At 35.8% G+C, this 23406-nt stretch overlaps 1 protein-coding gene across 13 annotated transcripts in view; it reads left to right on the forward strand.

Moving 5' to 3' along the window:
- Nucleotides 1–23038, forward strand: part of LOC127809575 (LEAF RUST 10 DISEASE-RESISTANCE LOCUS RECEPTOR-LIKE PROTEIN KINASE-like 2.1) — a 78449-nt gene extending 55411 nt beyond the window's left edge. For 3 of the 13 annotated variants that reach the window (XM_052348460.1, XM_052348466.1, XM_052348461.1), the window contains exon 3: nt 21584–23016. In XM_052348460.1, coding sequence (XP_052204420.1) covers nt 21584–22809 — 1226 coding nt within the window. In that variant the 3' untranslated portion in view covers nt 22810–23016. Of the gene's footprint in view, nt 1–835; nt 1216–6249; nt 6921–10846; nt 10877–11148; nt 11848–20075; nt 20091–21308; nt 21339–21583 lie in introns of all 13 variants that reach the window. The other 10 variants (XM_052348458.1, XM_052348468.1, XM_052348455.1 and 7 more) reach the window with 9 other exon arrangements.
- Nucleotides 23039–23406: the final 368 nt, after the last annotated feature.

A 23406-nucleotide genomic window follows, 5' to 3' on the forward strand; every position in this document is an offset into this window, starting at 1 on the left:
TTGAGTCGACACTGGTCTATGCTTAGCTTTTTCTTATGCATTTGTATGTTGCTCGGAGTATGCCCTATATTTACTTATGTACAATTTCACTTTTTCTCTATTATGAATTTTTCAATTACAAAAAAAAAAAAAAAAATCACTCGGATGCTGCGCCAATGAATAATGGTACTTCAACTCATGTTTCAGGAATTATGTAGAGCACCATTCCTTGTCCATCTAGACATTTCACTAATATGATCTTTATCTTGCAGGATTATCATCCGGTGAGGAGCCTAGAGTAGGTACGATCACTGAGCTAGAAATCGCTGCTCCAACATTAAGTAAACTTAATCAAGTAAAGATAATCTTTTCATGCATAAAAGGGAACAAAACTACGACTTTCACTATTATGATTTTTATCTTGCAGGATCATCATCCAGTGGAAGGACTATAGTAGGTACGATCACTGGGCTAGAAATCTTTGTTCCAACATTACAGTAAACTTAATCAAGTAAAGATAATCTCTTCATGCATAAAAGGGAACAAAACTACCACTGTAACCATCATCTCCTCCTTTGTTGTTCGGAAAGCTCTCTGGATGCACTTAAGCACTTTGCTCATCTTTAAACCCCTTTAGGGACAAGGTTTAATTCATCCAATTGCAAAATTACATGGCTAACCAACTCCATGTATTATTTGCAGTTTTGGTAGTCACAATAGCAGCTGTGGTCCTCGTGATAATAATATTTATTTACTTGATCAAAAGACGTCGCTTGTGCAAGAAGGAAAGGCTGGATGATCAAAACGTTGAGGTATTTACAAGGCATTACGGGTCTCTCGCTCCAACGCAATACAGGTATTCGGACATTGCTAAGATGACCAACTCATTCAAAGACAAAATTGGCCAAGGAGGGTATGGCACTATCTACAAAGGAAAACTAAATGACGGTCGTCTTGTGGCAGTGAAAGTCCTAAGTAAGACCAAAGGAAATGGAGAGGAATTCATTAATGAAGTTGCTAGCATCAGCAGAACTTCTCATGTTAATGTAGTCACTCTTCTGGGATTCTGTTTTGAGAGGAAAAGAAGAGCTCTAGTATATGAATTCCTGGCTAATGGATCCTTGGACAGATTCATTCACAATGATGAATCCCAGACTACAAACTGCCACCTAAAATGGAGAACAATGTACCAAATTGCAGTTGGTATTGCACGAGGGCTAGAGTATTTGCACAGAGGTTGTAGCACAAGGATAGTTCATTTTGATATAAAACCTAACAACATTCTTCTAGACGAAGATTTCTGCCCCAAAATATCTGATTTTGGTCTTGCTAAACTCTGTCTAAGAAAACAAAGTATTATGTCAATGCTAGGTACAAGAGGCACCATTGGATATATTGCTCCGGAATTATTCTCTAGAGCCTTTGGATCAGTCTCTCATAAATCTGATGTTTACAGTTATGGAATGCTGGTTCTTGAAATGAGTGGAGCAAGGCAAAACATTGGAGTAGCCCAAACAAGCGAAGTATATTTTCCAAACTGGATTTATGAGCATCTTGAACATGGTAAGGATCTAAGGCTCCAAAGAATCATATCTGCAGAAGATGAAGAAACAGCAAGGAAGATGATCTTGGTGGGTTTGTGGTGCATCCAGACCAATCCATCAGACCGGCCAGCAATGAGTAAGGTGGTGGAGATGTTGGAAGGAAGCATTCAATCCTTGCAAATTCCACCCAAGCCTTTCTTATTTTCTCCTGCAAGGTCTGCACCCTGCAGCCAGGACTCTTACATGTCATCTCCCACAACAAATCATGTGGTAGAGGTCTCAAAAGGAAGGCTTCAATGTATGCCTATCCCACCCGAGCCTCTAAGCCTTCCCCCATCAAGGCCTCACCAGACGTCCTGAGACTAGTTCCAAGACAATATAAAAAAATTTCTGAAAAAAATAGAAGTTTCTTTTGCTCAGCAGAAGAAGAGTTTCACTGTGCTCCTTCAGTAACATCTAAATCCTCCTTTTAAATGTTTCTTTGGCTTCTAAATGACACCTATCTCACGGTCCAGGCACAATACTTGCTCCAGAAAACTGGTGCCTAATTTATTCTGATAATATCCTATGTAGTTGACAAATCAATTAAGAAATGCAAGTTGTACTGGAAGATGGTTATTGCACATTTTTTATGACAAATATACCATTGTATTGAAGTTAAATTTTCAATAAGAAAATTGAGAAAAGGTTACTACTTACCCGAAATTTGAAACCCTAAAACTTGCAGTTCTAAACAGCATGATGAGAAGAAAATTAGACCAAACTTGTATATATTCTAATCAAGCAATGCATTGAATAGCTTAACAAAATAAATGAAACAAAATGCAAATACAGAAAGTATATTCGCAATTCAAACAAAAACATATAGCAGTATGAACAGATCACAGAGCTTTCTTCTTCCTTTTTTTCAGCAATAGAACACCAAACCGAGGATGAAATAACAATTTATGCATAAGAGTGAGAGAGAAAGCAAATATGCATGCCTTAAACCTCCAAATGTCTGATCGAATTCCAAAATCTCCTCTGATTCTGGGTTGCTGATGTTCTGGGCCTCCCCAGAATCATCAGTTATTTCAAGTTTAATAAAAATATTATTTTTTATTTCAATATTGTAACACCTCAATAAATGTTTTTAGATCTAAATTATAACTGTTTTTATTTAATTAACTAAATTTTTAAAACCCAATTCAACCTATATTGAGGTTATTCCAATCTTGAGCTTTTAACACTTTTCTATTTTCTAACAACACTCAACTAAATTTTTAAAACAATAATTAGAGATAAAATCTCAACACGAAATACATGCACATAATTCGTTAGATAATATTTTTTTATTCTTTTCTTATAATAGAATATCAAAACTCATCAAATCGTTCGGTTCCTATCATCGAGTAGTTCTATTCCCCATGTCCAAGACAATCAAAATGTCGTCAAATTATTCTGTTCTCATCCTTAAACCGTTTCATTCCCGACGTCCAAGACAACCAAAACATTTTCTAACTAATTGTTCCCAGTTGCTTTGATCAACTATTGCTCCGATCTCTCCTCTTAACTACTAATCTCCCATCTCCCTGTTGTTCAAATTGAAACCAACATAGATTATAAGTATATATTTTGCTTTTAGTTCCTCCCAAAATGGTGTAGGTTTTTTGTTATTAAGATAATAAATTTAAGGTTTTTATTAAACTGAACCGTAAACACTTTTTAAAAATAAGCAATACAATGTGACAATGACTTGGCATAAGCAATACAATTTGGCATCTATGCGGTCTAATAAACTAGGAAAATACCTTTTCTAAATTTTTTGAAAATAAGTGCTATTACTTTTTGAAACATAAAATGGTACTACATCTTTAGTTATAAAATTAGAGTTGAAAAAAAAGAAAATATTTGTTAAAACTAAATGTAACATTAGTTTTCTATTTTTTAATTATAAATTTAATTATTTAATAATAAATTAAAAGATGTTTAATAGTTTCACATTTTTAGAGTAGATGTGTCTAATGAAATGCTTTAAAAATTCAAAATGTCAAACGACTTTTTTTTAATAAAATATAAGTGTATTTTTATATCTTCAACTAAGAGTGACCTTGTTAAACTCGTTCACTAGTGCTTACATCCATTTGATTTGCTAAAGTGTTTAATAGTTTTATTATTTTGGATAGAAGTGTCTAATGGGACTTTTTAAAAATTCAAAATGCTGCACGACTTTTTTGATAAAGTATAGCAGTATTTTTATGCCTTCACCATAAATGAAATGGAAGAAAATCAAGAAAAAAATTAAAATTTATTAATTTTACATTAGAATTTTTAAAATAATTAACACTCTTTTGATATATTAATTAATGATTCTATTCTTATTTTTCAATCTTAACCATGCACTTCATGACAATCTAATTATTTGTCGGTGGTTTAAAAAATGAGAAGAAAAAATAGTAATTAGTTTCTTAAAAAAGATATTACTTATTTACGCTTTAACGGTGTTATAAATTTCATACAAAACTAAAACTTCAAATATAAAATTACTAAGTTTTAAGGTTTGTTATAAGAGTGATAGACAAGTAGGGTGAGCAGTCGATCGGTTTGGTTTACTAAAAAATCTAAAATTCTGTAAAAAAATAGAACCAATTTGACTAAACAAATAAAAAAAATTGACCAACTGAAAAAATTGAACAAACCTAAAAAAAGAGAAAACAAAAACTAAACAAACCAAAATAGTTTTCGACCTTACTATTGCCGCCAACCACCAAGTCAGTCGATGATTCCAATGATCAGAATTGGTCATTAGATTTCCCCAACTGCAGTGGTTTATATTTCTAAAATTGAGTTTGTTCCAACGATTGATTTTTTGTAAATCTAAAATTAATTTTATTGTCAAAATTTACTTTTCTAGAAAAATGTCATTGGCCACCGTCCATAGAAAATTTTGATGATCGAAACTGATAATCAAATTAATGTTGGCTCAAGGATCCACATATCCAAAAATCAAAAGGATCTAACGGTCGAATTTTAATAAATCTCAATTTTAATATCTAAAATATCCACCCCATGTGTGTTTATATACCAAAAAATTGAGAAAGTCACTAGAAACGTTACCAAAAGGTTAAAACCCAAATGTCGTAAATCACTCAAGAAAACAGTGCTAGTGTTTGAAGCAATGGTGGTTGCCAAGAAGGTGTCGATGGCCGAGCATAATGGTGCAAAGAAGCCAATGGCTTACGGTGGGAGGAAACAATTAGAGGGAGAGTGAGAGAGAGGCAGGTGGTGATGAGAACAGGGCTGGCCAACATCGATGTTGGAGATAGAAAAGAATGGTCAAGATCGATTGAAGATAATGATTGAGAGAGAAAGGGGAACGATCGAAGGTAAAGAGTAAGGTAGAAAAATCTGTTTGGTACTTCCGTTCTTCTTCTTTTGTTTTGGGCCAAAAATAATGTTATCTTGAAATTCGATCAATTTGATTATGTCGATTTTTTTAACACAAAAATCAAACTGATATCAAACTGAAACAAAATAATTGAAATTTGCATATTTTAAAAGCAAACCAAATCTTATCAAAAACCAAATCAAATGAGTTTGGTTATTTTGGTTATGTCAAAATTTTGCACACCTCTGTAGACTAGCTTTAAGTTCGATAATTTTACAATAATTAACCTTAGATTATCATAATAATTTTGTCAAAAACATAACTTTTTAGAGATATTGCTAAACTGAAATCCATTCACCCAACCGCTCATAAGATTAAAATTTAGATAAATTGTATTTATTGCATAAAAAGTTCAACATGATTGCCATGAAAGTCTACTCAGACTGCACCATTTTGGTTATATATGGAGTAAATTACACTCAAATTTGTTAAGATTTTGTATTATTTGTAAAAAGATCCTTTATAATTTAAAGATGTTTCTAGTTGTTCTTAAATTTTTGAATTTTCAGTTTAAACACCTTCTTGTCAATTTAAAAATGTCTCTAAATGAAGAAGTTAAGTCACAAAGACATTCAGAGACATATTTAAAGCGCAAAGATTTGAAAATATCTCTGATTGAGATGGTGGAAGAAAAAAAAAAAAAAAAGTAACTTATAAGGATCTCTAAAAATATTTTTAAATTAAAAAAATTATATGACACAGACCATTTAAAGTCTAGGCGCAATTTACGCGTTATATAGAATTTCATGGACGGGACTTTTCCCGGTCAATGCGACGAGAAAGTATTTGGGGTCTCATAGCCAATCAAGCAAAAGATGCCCGGGCCCTAACCAGTTAAATTTGGCCACGTGTTAAAAACGACTCGGCTTATAGCATATATATATAATCTCAATGCAACATTGTCAACTTTCTTCTGTATCATCTTTTGGACTTTCTTTTCCAAAACAGAAGCCTCAGTTCCATTCAAAAAAACCCCCAAGAGAACGTTAAACTGACTTTTCAAAAGCGCGGGGCCGCCCCCTCCTTACTGTTACATGAGCATAACTGATGGAAAAGAACAAAAAGACTGACTATCATCTTCAGTCCTCCAATTCAGAAGATGAGTTCCCACCTCTTCCAAAGCTCTTATCTTGCCTTACTGGTGATTCTCCTCTCCATCCATTTTCCGTCGTCATCTTTGGCTGCCGAAATTGATGAACAGTTTGCAGCCTGCAGCCAGCCCTTTCAGTGTGCAAATTTCAAGGAACTAAGATATCCTTTCTGGGGAAGTAACCGGCAAGAGTTCTGCGGCCACCCCAGGTTTCAGCTGGATTGCCGAGGCGAAGCCCCTATTCTCACAATTGAGTCCAGACAATACCGAGTTCTCGCCATAAATGACTCGTCGCCCTTTCTCCAAGTCGCTAGGGACGAATTCTATGACACTAATTGCCCACAATACCCCCATAACGCTACCCTGGACACCAACTATTTCGACTATCTCGCGAACACAGAAGACCTGACGCTCTACTATGGCTGCCAGAGACATCCTGTTGTTTCATATTCAGCAGCACACAGCCAGGCCAATTGCACCACCACCCCAAGCAACGGGAGCATAATAATCAATTCGTGCAATGCCTCCATGGAAGTGACAGCCAACAGTTCAGCAGCACCCACCCAGATCGCTTGCACCGTCAACGGCAGCACTTTGGCGGCGACCGAGGTGGCAATAAACACTGCGTGCAATACCAGCGTTGAAGTGCGGGTTGAACATACAGCGGCTCATAGCCTAACCAACAGTTCAAATTTAAGACAAGTGCTTGAGAGGGGTTTTGGGCTGCAGTGGGAAGCCAACAACACACGCTGTAGCGAGTGTGTCCGAACACGTGGGGTATGTGGATCGGATTCCACAAATGGTTCATTTCTTTGCTATTGCGCTGGTGGACCTCACCCAGATTCCTGCAACACAACTGGCCCAACTGGGAATGGAAACCGTAAGTGGCCCTCTGTTAATCACTTTCGCTTTATTTAATCGTGAAGATTGTGATCTTCCAGATGCTGAAACTAACTTAAAAAACAGCTCCTCAAATTGGAGAGGATCTAATTTTCCATGTTTTACGTTCTTGGCATATTTGGGTGAGAGTCCTCCTGTATTGGAAACAATTTTCTGAGTACCAACAAAGCTTTTGTGATCTAGCAAGAATGTAACACACCAATACCCGAGAGGGCATTTCGTAACGTAAGATTTCGGGGATATAAATTTTTTTTCAAATAAGTAACCGAAATCCAACACAAACACTGTTCCCCAAAAATCCCGTTACACCTTCTCAGTATATCAATTATGAATTATCAATAAACTAAGACAGATTCATCAATACGGAAGCTAGATCGAAACCTTAACAGATCATAACTGAAACCGAAACTACATTATTTATAATATAAAGTCGCACCAATACTTACATGATGTTCTCAAAATAAACAACATAACTAAAAGGACATAATATAAAACATCCCATAATCGCCGTCACTCCTCGACAATTCATTTTTCCTTCGCACTGCTGCCTTCATCTAGAACGTTTGAATATTCCAGAGATATAGTCCAAATTAGATGTTGAATCATCTAAGTGAGAATTCAAAATCACATTTTTCATGAATGAATGCAAGACATGAAATAAACCAATACACTCGGTAAGCCCTAGCCCAAGAGAATCTCATGCGCTTAACCCTACCATGGGAAAAGAGCAATTTCTCTAAAAGTTATGCCACCATACCGACTCGACAACGCGACGCGATTCTAGCTTAAATGGGGCTGCCAACGCATCTCACCAGATTACGTTCCCACCTTAAGCATCCAGGAACCACCATACAATCCCAACTCCAAAATTTCACATGGACCACCTAGTCATCCTAGTGCAACTTCCCTGGTCAAACGGCCTGGCATGGAAACCAAGGCGGCTATCCTGACATGCTCACCAGCATCAGATACCCCTATTATTCTGTCACGCCCTTGGAGAATTACGGCTACACTATCCAGACAACATCTTAGGCTAACATCCCACATGAACAACACAGTATGGACCACCTAGTCGTCCTAGTGCAACTTCCCTGACCAAACGATCCAGCACGAAAACTAAGGCGGCTATCCTGACATGCACACCAGCATCAGATACCCCTATTATTCCATCATGCCCTTGGAGAATTCTGGTTACACTATCCAGACAACATCTTAGGCTGACATTCCATACGTACACACAAAACGCAAGACAATGTCATATATCACAATTCAATGCATCATATAAATAATATTTTATAAAATGCAATGCATAATTTCAAAACATTTAAGGACGAACATTCCTTATAAAAAATCAACCGTCACCGGTTACCATTTCAATGCACAAAACCATTTTGCATGAAATCACACACATATTCAGATAGAACAAGCACAATAAATAAAGTTTTGGGGGCGAACACTCACCACAACGTATTCGGATCGTCTCGATCCTCGTGCACGACCTCGTTTTGCATGTCAAAATACAAGTACTTGAACTTATAGTCAACCTCGAACCACAACACTTCCTAAACACCATAATTAATTAAGGAAGCATTAAAATCCATTTTCCTTAAATTTTTCATAATTTCCTCTATTTTCTCCCATTTTTCACCTCGATAATTCCAAAATAATTATTTCCTCAACTATTTTTCCAAATATTTCAACACCATAATTCCTAAATAATTAAATAAAAATTCTGGAAAAGAAATTACCAAAATGCCCTTGCTCACGCGCCCTCACGCGCTTGGCGCGTGTGAGAGGGTGAAGGCTAGCGCGTGGCTGCACGCACCACCGTCTTCTCCAAAGATCCGGTCGCTAGCAGTTGCTCCGATGGCCCTGAAACCGGTACCCCCTTGAAGTCCTCTTAATGTCGATCACGATGGCACCAAAATCAGGCCGAAACAACACCAAAAGGCCCTCCAAAAATTGATTTACAGGCAGCCTTAGGCGGTCCGCCTCCCACTCACGGCCAAGCTTCGATTGGCCACCAAACGAATACGAAAATACCTCAAAATGCTCCCAAAATGATCCTTGATGCTTCGCGACCAAAAGCCTTCTATCCCTTGCCTTCGATTCTCTCTAAAATGCTAGCTATTTGATGCCAAAAACTCGAAACTTTCAACCCCTATTTATACTAAAATTTCGATCACCTCATGGCCAATCAATGGCCAAAGCTTGGTCCCCAAGCTTTGTACAGCCGGATGCTACCTTCCCCAAGCCACCCTCGGCCGTCCCATTGCTGGAAACGACCGCCATGTGCGTGGAAGGCGGCAGCCGATTTTCCCTGCTGCGTTCACACCTTCCATTTTTGATAATTTGCACTTTCACCCCCTGTTTTCTTCCAATTCCATTTTAGCCCCTTCCCTTGAGTCCCTGAACATTCTAACACCATCACAAAGACCCACAAGTTTTGTATTTTTCACTTGACCCTTGAAACTTCTGAAAAATTACCGTTTTGACCTCCTTCGAGCAAAATTAGAAAATTACACTTAAGCCCGATTGATTGTTTTGACCTTAAATCTATTCGATTCAACCATAAATCACTTAAGGGTTGTTCTACACATAAAATATTGGTCCTTGACATGCTCTGATGACTTTCTGGATGTCTCCTACGTCGATTCAGTTTTCTCAGCCCGATCGACAGCTGTACCAAAAACTGTTCCCGATCCAATTTTTTTCATCACTGAAAATCATAATTTAAATCACTCGTTGATACTATACAATTTTCCTTAATCTTCTAGGGTCCGGGGTACTCCCTCTGACTGATTCGGCAGCCTAAAGCTATGACAGTGTACCCTAAAGTCTCATTTTTTCACAAATTCCAACTATACCCTTCATTAAATACCATTTATATCCTCATACCATTCTCGAGCATTACAAAGAAGAACATTGTAGGATTTTTAAGTCAATTTCTATAGCAATTGCTAGAATATATATGGGTAGGATTTCTTCATAGATCACACTCGTGCAAAAATATGGTCATAATTAGCCGGCCTCACAGAACGGCCCCCTCCAAAAAGAAAACGAGAGGAAGAAGAACAACTCATCCTAGTCATCTTTGTGGAGGCATTAGCTATTTAGCTTCTTACCTTTCCTTTCTTTAATCCTTTCTAATCCAAGACAAATTCTAAACCTAACCACCTCATTGAAGATTTGTCACATATCTTGCTTCTTTATTTTATTTCTTGGCCGTTAATTATGCTTCAATTAGTTTAATCAAACCACGGGTATTGATAACCTCAACTTCCATAGGATTATACATATTTTGCTTGAAAACGCGTTGGAGGTATTTGTTATGCAAATTAATGCAAAAATAGATCTTCATCCTAAAGAAATGATGCTGCCTGCATAGTAAACTGGAGATTAGATTAGTGCTAGCCTCATTTTAATTTCCAAATTAAATAATTTAATCAATTAATTAGAATATGCCTTAAACCATGATCTCATCCGCAGCGCTAATGAGACCACCAGAAATCCAGTCATTTCTGGTTCTCCACACCATTCACCATAAAGAACAGTAAGCCACAGTATCCAGCTTCTCCCCTTATTTTGAGAAGGTCTCTAGGAAAAGATGAACAATCCTCATCTTCAGTAGCAGTCTGAGACAAACAAGAACAGATAAAAAGGCTAAAGCCAGCAAGTAGAAGTGCCAATTGAATAATGGTGCTCCGCTTGAAAAGCCTCAAAACAGACTAGCGCCATGACTTATTTTCTAATTCCAAACCATTTGTGACACATTTTAACAAGTAAAATCAACTGGCGGATGCTGCTAATGGAATAATGGTACTTCAACTCATGTTTGGGGAATTATGTAGAGCACCATTCCTTGTCCATCTGGAGATTTCACTAATCTGATCTTTTATCTTGCAGGATCATCATCCAGTGAGAGGACTATAATAGGTAAGATCACTGAGCTAGAAATCTTTTTTCCAACATTACAGTAAACTTGATTAACTTAATCAAGGAAAGACAACCTCTTCATACATAAAAGGGGAAAAAAACTAACACTGTAACCATCATCTCTTCTCCTTTATTGTTCAGAAAGCTCTCGAGATGCGCTTAAGCTCTTTGTTCATCGTTATCCACCCCCTCCCCCCCCAAATTTAGGGACAAGGTTTAATTCATGCAATTTCAAAATTACATGACTAACCAACTCCATGTATTATATGCAGTTTTGGTAGTCACAATAGCACCTGCAGTACTCGTGATAATAATTTTTATAGTAGTTTACTTAATCAAAAGACGTCACATGTCATTGATTGGCATGCTGGGCTTGCGGAAGAAGGAAAGACTGGATGATCAAAACGTTGAGGTATTTACAGGGCATTATGGGTCTCTCGCTCCAACGCAATACAGGTATTTGGACATTGCTAGAATGACCAACTCATTCAAAGACAAAATTGGCAAAGGAGGGTATGGCACTGTCTACAAAGGAAAACTAAATGACGGTCGTCTTGTGGCAGTCAAAGTCCTAAGTAAGACCAAAGGAAATGGAGAGGAATTCATTAATGAAGTTGCTAGCATCAGCAGAACTTCTCATGTCAATGTAGTCACTCTTCTGGGATTCTGTTTTGAGAGGAAGAGAAGAGCTCTAGTATATGAATTCGTGGCTAATGGATCCTTGGACAAATTCATTCACAACGATGAATCTCAGACTACAAACTGCCACCTGGAATGGAGAACAATGTACCAAATTGCAGTTGGTATTGCACGAGGGCTAGAGTATTTGCACAGAGGTTGTAGCACAAGGATAGTTCATTTTGATATAAAACCTCACAACATTCTTCTAGACGAAGATTTCTGCCCCAAAATATCTGATTTTGGTCTTGCTAAACTGTGTCAAAGAAAACAAAGTATTATGTCAATGCTAGGTACAAGAGGCACCGTTGGATATATTGCTCCGGAATTATTCTCTAGAGCGTTTGGAGGAGTCTCTCATAAATCAGATGTCTACAGCTATGGAATGTTGATTCTTGAAATGAGTGGAGTAACTCAGAAAATTGAAGTAGCCCAAACAAGCGAAAAATATTTTCCACACTGGATTTATGAGCATCTTGAACATGGTAAAGATCTAAGCCTCCAAAGAATCACATCTGCAGAAGATGAAGAAACAGCAAGGAAGATGATCTTGGTGGGTTTGTGGTGCATCCAGACCAATCCATCAGACCGGCCAGCAATGAATAAGGTGTTGGAGATGTTGGAAGGAAACATTCAATCGTTGCAAATTCCACCCAAGCCTTTCCTATCTTCTCCTGCAAGGTCTGCACCCTGCAGCCAAGAATCTTCCATGTCATCACCCACAATGAATCATGTGGTAGAGGTCCCAGAAGGAAGGCTTCAATCTATGCCTATCCCATCCAAGCCTCTAAGCTTTGCCCCTTCAAGACCTTACCAGACGTCCTGAGACTACTTCCAAGACAATATCAAAAAAAATTTGGAAGAAAAATAGAAACTTCTTTTGCTGAGCAGAAGAGTTTCACCGAGTTGCTTCAGTAACATCTAAATCCTATTTTTACTTGTTTCTTTGGCTTCTAAATGAACCAATCTCATTGTCCAGGCACAATGCTTGCTCCAGAAAACTAATGCCTAATTCATTCTGATAATATCCTATGCAGTTGACAAATCAATTAAGAAATGCAAGTTGTACTGGAAGATTTGCACATTTTGTACAGTTGAAGTAAAATTCCAATTTTGAAATTGACAAAAGGTTGCCACTTACCCAAAATATGAAACCCTAAAACTTGCAGTTACAAACAGCATGAGGACAAGAAGATAATACCAAACTTGGATATATTCTAACCAAGCAATGCACTGAATAGCATAACAAAAGAAGTGAAACAAAATGCAAATACAGAAAGCATTCGCAATGGAATCAAAAGCATATAGCAATATGAACAGATCACGGAACTTTCTTCTTCCTTTCTCTCAGCAATAGAACACCAAACCGAGGATGAAATAACAATTTTTGCGTTAAGGGTGAGAGAGAAACCTTCAAGATTTATCATGCTCGTTCTACATTGCCTCCAAATGTCTGATCGAATTCCACTAAGTGTTTTCTTTCTTTTTCAAACAAAAGAAAAATTAAGTAATTATAGGCACAATGTACTATTTTTTAATAAAATAAAAATACAAAGACATCGTGATGCCCTTTCATTTATCCTTTCTGGAATGGGATAAACATTTCCATGTTACGAATTTCTAACAAATGTTCTGAAGTCCAGCTCGTTCCAGATTTTAAGGGAAAACATCATAAAAGAATTGACAAGTTGCAATCAAGTCTAAATGCCAAGAGAAAAATATAAATTTTTAGAACAGGCAAGTAATGTAATATTGGGAATTTTATGTACATCATGGCATCTTAGCTCGCCTTTTGAGAATTACAAGAAAATGAATTCCTTAGATGGATACATGTTAAAAGTGCATGGATGAATGAGAAGTGTCTGGCCATCATTAGAAGTGCAAACGTATGTAATTTCAGTTATAGGCCATGTAATGAATGTTATTGGCAAGACTACATTACACTGTAGACATAATATATAACTAAATGAATATAAAGCAAGTCTTACCACTTATGTTATATGTGCCTTTGAACTTGCCTACAGTAGAGAGCAGCTATGTGGCTAACCTAGTCAACTCGAATGCCTTAAGCCCCTAACCTATAAATTGGACAACTGTAGATCTAAGTGTCAGCAAAATACTAGATGTAAGCATTTTCTGTCGAGATGTTTTTAATTAGAACACCCGAAAATTAGGGAAATGTTTAAACAACAAAGCCGTGTTAGGGAAATGTTTAAACAACAAAGCCGTGTTTCCCACATTCTGAATTGTTTTGGGAATTAATTTCTCTAGTAATCGAGCACCCAAACATACTCAACAAAGAAGTAACTAGGAACCCTTTATTTAGCAAAAAAGTAAGCAACATGGGACCACCGATGAAAGAAAAAGCAATGTTGTACTAAAGTAGGAAAGATGAGAATTTGAACACTCACTCTATAATCAACTGAAATATAGAAATAGCGGGAAGAACAGCATCCATTGAGGGTGTTCACGGTGTGGTTTGATCGGTCTGAACCATTTTCAACAAATCAAATCGTCAATGCAGTTTTCTAATCAAACCAGACAACGGTCTGATTTGGGTGCGGCCAAATCGGACTAAACCGCACCCTATTTGCGGCCTAATTTGGTGCAGTTTATCGCGATTTGAAAATAACTATTGACAACATATAATATATTATAAAAATATTGGAAAGAATAATTATATATTATTATAAACTATTATACTCTTTGACAATTATAATAGTTATATATTATTATAAACTTGTTATATATTATTATAAAAATATAAGGTGATTTTTATAATAATATATTTTATATATATTTTTATTTTATTTTCTTGGGCGATTTGATTTTAAACCAAACTGCCAACCATACAAACCACAAACCGTGTGGTTTGTACAACCACCAAACCATTTTGGACCGCAAAAAAAAAAAAATCGACCGGTTCGATTTGGTTTAGTTTGGTTTGGCCGATTTCCACGGTGTATCGATTTTTTTGAACACCCCTAGCATCCATCAATCAACAGGCAATATTAAAGATAACATATGGGTAAATAAGTTTTAAGTATTTTCTACCAGCCCAATCTAAATGAAGAATAGTTAACTTATATATAACAATTAATAATAATACATATGCTTTTATAAGTAGAGTGCATGTAAAGTTGATACTACAAAAAGAGTGAAGGTATAAAAATAGCCCATGTACTTTACTAAAAAAGTAATATGGCATTCGGAATTTTCAAAACTTCCTATTAGACACCTTAATAAGCATTTCATGAAACAATAATTAGGAATAAAACTTAAATGTGAAATCCATGGACATGATTAGGAATATGTTTTCTACTTTAACATGTGGGGTGATGATATAAAAATATCCCTGTATTTTATCAAAAAAGTCGTGTGGTATCATGAATTTTCAAAATGTCCCACTAAACACCTCTATTCCAAAAAAGTGAAATTATTAAATATCTCGTTAAATAATAGTTAGGGATAATGTCTTAACATAAAATGCACGCACATGATTAGATATATGCTTGATGCTTTAATATTTTTCTATTCTTTTCTTGTACCAAAACATCGAAACCCGTCGAGCCATTCTATTCTTGTCGTCAAACTATTCCCATTGAGTTGTTCCATTCCCATCATCGAGTAGTTTCATTCCCAATGTCCAAGACAATCAAAACATCGTCCAGCTATTTAGTTCTTGTCATTGAGTCATTTCCTTCCTGACATCCAAGATAACCAGAACTTCATCAAGTTGTTTCATGTTGCTTTAATCTCCCTTCTCGCAAATCTTCGATCTCTTTGTTGCTCAAATCGAAGTAGGCGCCATCGAATATAGGTATATATTTTGGTATACGTTCTGATTTTTGTTTTCTATTGCTCAAAATGGAGTGGGTTTTTAGTTATTAAATAATATATGTAGAATTTGTTTTATTAAAGCTAACATTAAGTACTTTTTTAAAAATAAACAATACAATGTGGTTGTGATGTGGTATAAGCAATATAACGTGACATCCATGTAGGCAATACAATGTGACATATAATAAAGTAGAAAAATATCTTTTTCCAAATTTTTTAAAAATAAATACTATTACTTTTTAGAACATAAAATGTGAGTACACCTTTAGTTATAAAATTAGAATTGAAGAAAAGAAAATATTTGCTAAAACTAAATGTAACATTAGTTTTTTATTTTTAATTACAAATTTAATTACTTAATAACAAATTAAAAGATATTTTATAGTTCTACTTTTTTAGAATATATGTGTCTAATATTGGAATGTTTTGAAAGTTCAGGGTGTCATATAACTATTTTAGTGAAGTACACTAGTGTTTTTATGCCTTCATCCGGTGAGTGACCTTACTAAACGTGTTCATTAACACTTGTATTCACTTGATTTGTTGAGGTGTTTAATAATTCTATTGTTCTGGATAGAGGTGCCTAATTGAACATTTTAAAGTTAGTGGTGTCACACATTTTTCTTTTATATTTTCACCCTATCAAGCAAAACTTTGAAATTTATTAATTTTATATTTGAATTTTTAATTTTTACAAATTCTACAATATCTCAAAAATTTAAATAATTAACACTCTTTTGATGTATTAATTAATAATTTATATTCTTTTTTTTCAAACTTAACCATGCACATCATGACTAACTCTAATTATGTGTTGGTAGTTAAAAATATGAGAACAAAAAATAGTAACTAATTTTTTAAAAAATATATTACTTATTTATATTTTAGCGGTGTCGTAAATTTAATACAAAACTAAAACTTCAAATGTAAAATTAATAAGTTCTAAAGTTTTTTTTTGTAAGTGTGATAGATTATTAGGGGTGCGCATTCGATCAATTCAATTTATCGAAAAACTTGAAATTTTATGCAAAAATTGAACCAAATCAATCGAACAAACAAAAAAATATAAAAAAAATAAAAAATCGAATCGTCTGAATAAATTGAAAAAATCCAAAAAAAAATTGAAAAAAAAAAACCCGAACAAACAAAAATAATTTTTAGCCTTACTGTTGTTTCCAACCACTGAACCGACCCATGATTCCAATGATCTGAACAAGTCATCAAATTCCTCAAACCACAATGATTTATATATCAAAAAATAAATTTGTTCCAACAATTGATATTATATAGATTTAAAATTAATTTTGTTATCAAAACTTACATTTCTAAAATAACGTCACAGACCACCATCTATGATAGATTCCAACGATTAAAACAAATTGTCAGATAAACGTTGCGTCAACGATCCACATAATCAAAAATCAAAAGGATCTAATAATTTAATTTCAATATATCTAGATTTTAATGTTTAGAATACCCACCCCATTTGCGTCTGTATGTGTACCAAAAAATTGAAAAGGTCATTGAAAACCTTACAGAAGGGCCAAAGGCCAGATGTTATAAATCACTAAAGGAAACAGAGGCAACATTTAAGGCAATGATGGTTAGTGGCGGAGCCACGTAGAGCCAAGGGTGGGCAATTGCCCACTTTGGATTTTTAAAAAATTTATTATATATAATATTTTTTTAACTTTTTTCTAAATGCCTACTCTAAATTTTTTAAAAATTCTAAATTTTGAATATATTGGTCGATGAAGATAAAGGTGTCAAGTGATTGCATCTGATTGTCGAAAATCACCGACCACAGTGATTGGTGGCAACTGCCAGTACATTTACACGCATTGAGTTTGGCCCAAAATTTAAATTTAGATATACGAAATTTGGCCATTAGATTTTAATGGTTTTTGGGTATGTTAGTTGATGGAAATAAGGGCATCGAGTGATTGTTTTTTATCACTGAAAACCACCGGCCATAATGGCGACTGCTAATGCTTTTTTCAGTATTAACTGAAAATTAAAAATAAGAAATATAAAATATTGACTTACTTTTTTTTTTTGTATATGTTAACCTTTCTCGATCATTTTTTTAACTATATTTTAATTAAAGGGATTATTTTTTTTTTTTTTGTTATAAATTTGTCAATTACATATTTAAAACTATGGCAGAAAATATATTTTATATCATGAAGTTTGTAAAGTCTCGGTAAGGTAATTAAATGGGAGATCAATAATTGAACGATAATCATAAAATTTATCAAGACTCAATTACGTAATCAAATTAGAGATTAATGATTAAACGATAATTTAGTTGTATATATTAAAAAATATATATTTAATAAAATTAATAATAATATTATTGTACTACGTTATTAAAATATGAAAATACGTTGATTGTATAATTTATTGATATATATTTTTAATATTATATTATTTTAATTTTTTATATTATTTAATTTTAAAGAGTTTAGAGTTTTGGGTTTAATTTTTTGCCCACCATGCCTAAATTTTTGACTTCACCACCAATGGTAATTGTTGAGGTGGCGTCGATGGGCAAGCACGATGGTACAATAGAGAGTGGCTTGTAGTAAGAAGAAATAGTCAAAAGGAGAGAGAAAGGGGTTTGGTGACAATGAGAATAGGGTCGATTGCTGTCAGTGTTAGAGGTAGAAAAAAAGGGTCAAAATCTATCAAAAACAACAGAAGACAGAGGAAAGGTTTGCAAAAGGTTAGGTTCAATTCTTCCGTTCTTCTATTATACTCCTTTTATTTATGGTAAAAACGATTTAGTTTTGAAATTTAGACAATTCATTTATTTCGGTCTTTTTCAACACAAAAATTAAACGAACCAAAATAACTAAAATTTTAAAATTGAATCATACCTTATCAAAAACTGACAATTTTAATAAATTCAGTTTGATTATTTCGATTAAATTAAAATTTTGCATGCCCTTCTAGACTAGCTTTAAGTTTGATAATTTTATGGTAATTGACCCTAGATTATCATAATAATTTCGTCAAAAACATGACTTTTTAGAGATATTGCTAAACTAAAATCTATACACCCAACCACCTATAAGATCAAAGCTTGGATAAATTGTAATTGTTGTTGTTCCATTGCATAAAAAGTTCAACGTGATTGGCATGGAAGTCTACTCAACACTGCACACCATTTTGGTATTATTATATTGAGTAAATTACCCTAAAATTAATTATAATTATAATTTTATATTAATTGTAAAAAAAAATCTTTATAATTTATAGATGTTTCTAGATGTTTTTTTTTTTCTGTTTAAACACATTTTTGTCAGTTTAAAAATGTCTTTAAATGAGATGTTTTAGAGAAAAAGTTAAGCCACAAAGGCATTCAGAGACATATTTAAACCGCAAAAGATTTCAAGATATCTCTGATTGAGATGTTCGAAGAAAAAAATAGTAAGCTATAAGAACCTTCGAAAATATTATTAAATTAAAAAAAAATTCATATGACGCAGACCATGAAGTCTTGGCACAATTTACCCGTTACATACAATTCCATGGACAGGGCTTTACCCGGTCAATGTGACGAGAAGGTATTTGGTGTCTCACAGCCAAATCAGCAAAAGATGCCGGTGCCCCTAACCAGTTAAAATTGGCCACGTGTAAAACAAAATCTACTCGGCTTATAGCATATATATATATAAGCTCAATGCAACACTGTCAACTCCTCCAAGTGTTCTGTATCATCTTTTGAAATTTATTTTCCAAAACAGAAGCTTCTGTTCCAATCAAAACCTCCACAAGAACTTTTAACTGACTTTTCAAAAGCGCGGGGCCGCCCCCCTCCTTACTGTTACATAAGCATAACTGATGGAAACAGAACAAAAAGACTTTTGACTTATCATCCTCAGTCCTCCACTTCAGAAGATGAGTTCCCACCTCTTCCAAAGCTCTTATCTTGCCTTACTGATGATTCTCCTCTCCGTCCATTTTCCGTCGTCATCTTTGGCTGCCGATGATGAAAATTTTACAGCCTGCAGCCAGCCCTTTCAGTGTGCAAATTTGAAGGAAGTAAGATATCCTTTCTGGGGAGGTAACCGGCAAGAGTTCTGCGGCCACCCCAGGTTTCAGCTGGATTGCCGAGGCGAAGCCCCTATTCTCACAATGGAGTCCAGACATTACCGAGTTCTCGCCATAGAGGACTGGCCGCACGTTCTCCAAGTCGCTAGGGACGAATTCTATGACACTAATTGCCCACGATACCTCCACAACGCTACCCTAGACACCAACTATTTCAACTATGTCGCGGACACGGTAGACCTGACGCTCTACTATGGCTGCCAGACACTTCCTGGTGTTTCAGCATTACCCACACAGTTCGATTGCACCGTCAACGGCAGCACCACCCCTAGCCCCAGTTATTTTTTGCCGACCAGCACGACAACCGGCACAACAACAAACACTACGTGCAATAGCAGCGTTAATGTGCGGGTTAATCAAACAGAGGCTCAGACCCTAACCAACAGTTCAAATTTAAGACAAGTGCTTGAGATTGGTTTTGGGCTGCAGTGGGAAGCCAACAACACACGCTGTAGCGAGTGTCGCCTAACAAGTGGGGTATGTGGATCGGATTCCACATCTGGTTCATTTCTTTGCTATTGCGCTGATGGACCTCACCCAGTTGACTGCGACACAACTGGCCCACCTGGGAATGAAAATCGTAAGTGGCCCTCTGTCAATCTCTCCCTCTTTATTTAATTGTGAAGATTGTGATCTTCCAGATGCTGAAACTAACTTAAAAAACAGCTCCTCAAATTGGAGAGGATCTAATTTTCCATGTTTTACGTTCTTGGCATAGTTGGGTGAGACTCTGAGAGTCCTCATTGGAAACAATTTCTGAGTACCAACAAAGCTTTTGTCATCTAACAACAAGAAGATTGTAGGATTTTGCAAGTCAGTTTCTATAGCAATTAATAGAATATGGGCAGGATTTCTTCATAGATCAGACTTGTGCAAAAATATAGTCATCAGCTGGCCTCACAGAACGGCCCCCTCCAAAAAGAAAACGAGAGGAAGAAGAACAACTCGTCCTAGTCGTCTTTGTGGAGTCATTAGCTTCTTACCTTTCCCTTCTAATCTAAGACAAATTCTAAACCTAACCACCCCATTGAAGATTTGGCACGTATCTTGCTTCTTTATTTTATTTCTTGGACGTTAATTATGCTTCAATTAATTTAATCAAACCACCGGAGGTATTGATAACCTCAACTTATATAGGATTATACATATTTTGCTTGTAAACACGTTGGAGGAATGCTTTATGCAAGTTAATGTAAAAATAGATCTTCATCAAGAGATTCCTACAGATATGATGCTGCCTACGTTGTAAACTGGAGATTAAATTAGTGCTAGCCTAGTTTTAATTTCCAAATTAAGTAATCTAATCAATTACTTAGAATATGCCTTAAACCATGATCTCATCCGCAGAGCTCATGAGACCACCAGAAATCCAGTCATTTTTGGTTCTTCCCACCATTCACCATAGAGCAGTACAATAGAGTATCCAGCTTCTCCCCTTTTGTTGAGAAGGTCTCTAAGAAAAGATGAACAATCCTCATCTTCAGTGGCACTTTGAGACAAACAAAAACAGATAAAAAGGCTAAAGCCAGCAAAGCGGAAGTGCCAATTGAATAATGGTGCTCTGCTTGAAAAGCCTCAAAACAGACTAGCCATGACTTATTTTCTAATTCTAAAACATTTCTGACACATTTTAACTAGTTAAAGTAAAATCCACTGGCAACATTCACTCGGATGCTGCCAATGGAAACTCGGATGCTGCCAATGGAATAATGGTACCTCAACTCATGTTTGAGGAATTATGTAGAGCCCCATTCCTTGTCCATCTGGAAATTTCACTAATCTGATGTTTATCTTGCAGGATCATCATCCGGTGAGAGGACTATAGTAGGTAAGATCACTGAGCTAGAAATCTTTGTTCCAACATTACAGTATACTTAATCAAGGAAAGACAATCTCTTCATACATAAAAGGGAAAAACTACCGCTGTAACCATCATCTCTTCTCCTTCATTGTTCAGAAAGCTCTCTAGATGCGCTTAAGCTCTTTGCTCATCGCTAAACCCCATTAGGGACAAGGTTTAATTCATGCAATTTCAAAATTACATGACTGACCAACTCCATGTATTATATGCAGTTCTGGTAGTCACAATAACAGCTGCGGTCCTCGTGATAATAATATTTATTTACTTGATCACAAGACGTCGCATGTCATTGATTGGCATGCTGGGCTTGTGGAAGAAGGAAAGACTGGATGATCAAAACGTTAATGTATTTTTGAGGCATTACGGGTCTCTTGCTCCAACGCAATACAGGTATTCAGACATTGCTAAGATGACCAACTCATTCAAAGACAAAATTGGCCAAGGAGGGTATGGCACTGTATACAAAGGAAAACTAAATGACGGTCGTCTTGTGGCAGTGAAAGTCCTAAGTAAGACCAAAGGAAATGGAGAGGAATTCATTAATGAAGTTGCTAGCATCAGCAGAACTTCTCATGTCAATGTAGTCGCTCTTCTGGGATTCTGTTTTGAGAGGAAGAGAAGAGCTCTAGTATATGAATTCATGGCTAATGGATCCTTGGACAGATTCATTCACAATGATGAATCTCAGACTACAAACTGCCACCTGGAATGGAGAACAATGTACCAAATTGTAGTTGGTATTGCACGAGGGTTAGAGTACTTGCACAGAGGTTGTAGCACAAGGATAGTTCATTTTGATATAAAACCTCACAACATTCTTCTAGACGAAGATTTCTGCCCCAAAATATCTGATTTTGGTCTTGCTAAACTCTGTCAAAGAAAACAAAGTATTATGTCAATGCTAGGTACAAGAGGCACCATTGGATATATTGCTCCGGAATTATTCTCTAGAGCCTTTGGAGGAGTCTCTCATAAATCAGATGTCTACAGCTATGGAATGCTGATTCTTGAAATGAGTGGAGCAACTCAGAAAATTGAAGTAGCCCAAACAAGCGAAACATATTTTCCACACTGGATTTATGAGCATCTTGAACATGGTAAGGATCAAAGGCTCCAAAGAATCACATCTGGAGAAGATGAAGAAACAGCAAGGAAGATGATGTTGGTGGGTTTGTGGTGCATCCAGACCAATCCATCAGACCGGCCAGCAATGAGTAAGGTGCTGGAGATGTTGGAAGGAAGAATTCAATCGTTGCAAATTCCACCCAAGCCTTTCCTATCTTCTCCTGCAAGGTCGGCACCCTGCAGCCAGGACTCTTCCATGTCATCAACCACAACAAATCATGCGGTAGAGGTCCCAGAAAGAAGGCTTCAATCTATGCGTATCCCACCCAAGCCTCTAAGCCTTCCCCCTTCAAGGCCTCTCCAGATGTCCTGAGACTACTTCCAAGACAGTATCAAAAATTTTCTGGAAGAAAAAAATAGAAGCTTCTTTTTCTCAGCAAGAGAAGAGTTTCACTGAGCTGCTTCAGTAACATCTAAATCCTCCTTTTACATGTTTCTTTGGCTTCTAAATGACACCTATCTCATGGTCCAGGCACAATGCTTGCTCCACAAAACTAATGCCTAATTTATTCTCTGATAATATCCTATGTAGTTGACAAATCAACTAAGAAATGCAAGTTGCACTGGAAGATGCTTAGTGCACATTTTTTATGACAAATATACCTTGTATTGAAGTTAAATTTCCAATAAGGGAAGAAAAAGGTTACCCGAAATTTGAAACCCTAAAACTTGCAGTTACAAACAGCATGATGAGAGGAAAATGACACCAAACTTGGATATATTCTAATCAAGCAATGCATTGAATAGCATAACAAAAGAAGTGAAACAAAATGCAAATACAAAAAGCATATTCGCAACGCAAGCAAAAACATACAGCAGTATGAACAGATCACGGAGCTTTCTTCTTCCTTTCTTTCAACAATAGAACACCAAATTGAGAATGAAATAACAATTTATGCATTAAGGGTGA

Source organism: Diospyros lotus, chromosome 9 (genome assembly GCF_014633365.1).
Source record: "Diospyros lotus cultivar Yz01 chromosome 9, ASM1463336v1, whole genome shotgun sequence".
Lineage (NCBI taxonomy): Eukaryota > Viridiplantae > Streptophyta > Magnoliopsida > Ericales > Ebenaceae > Diospyros > Diospyros lotus.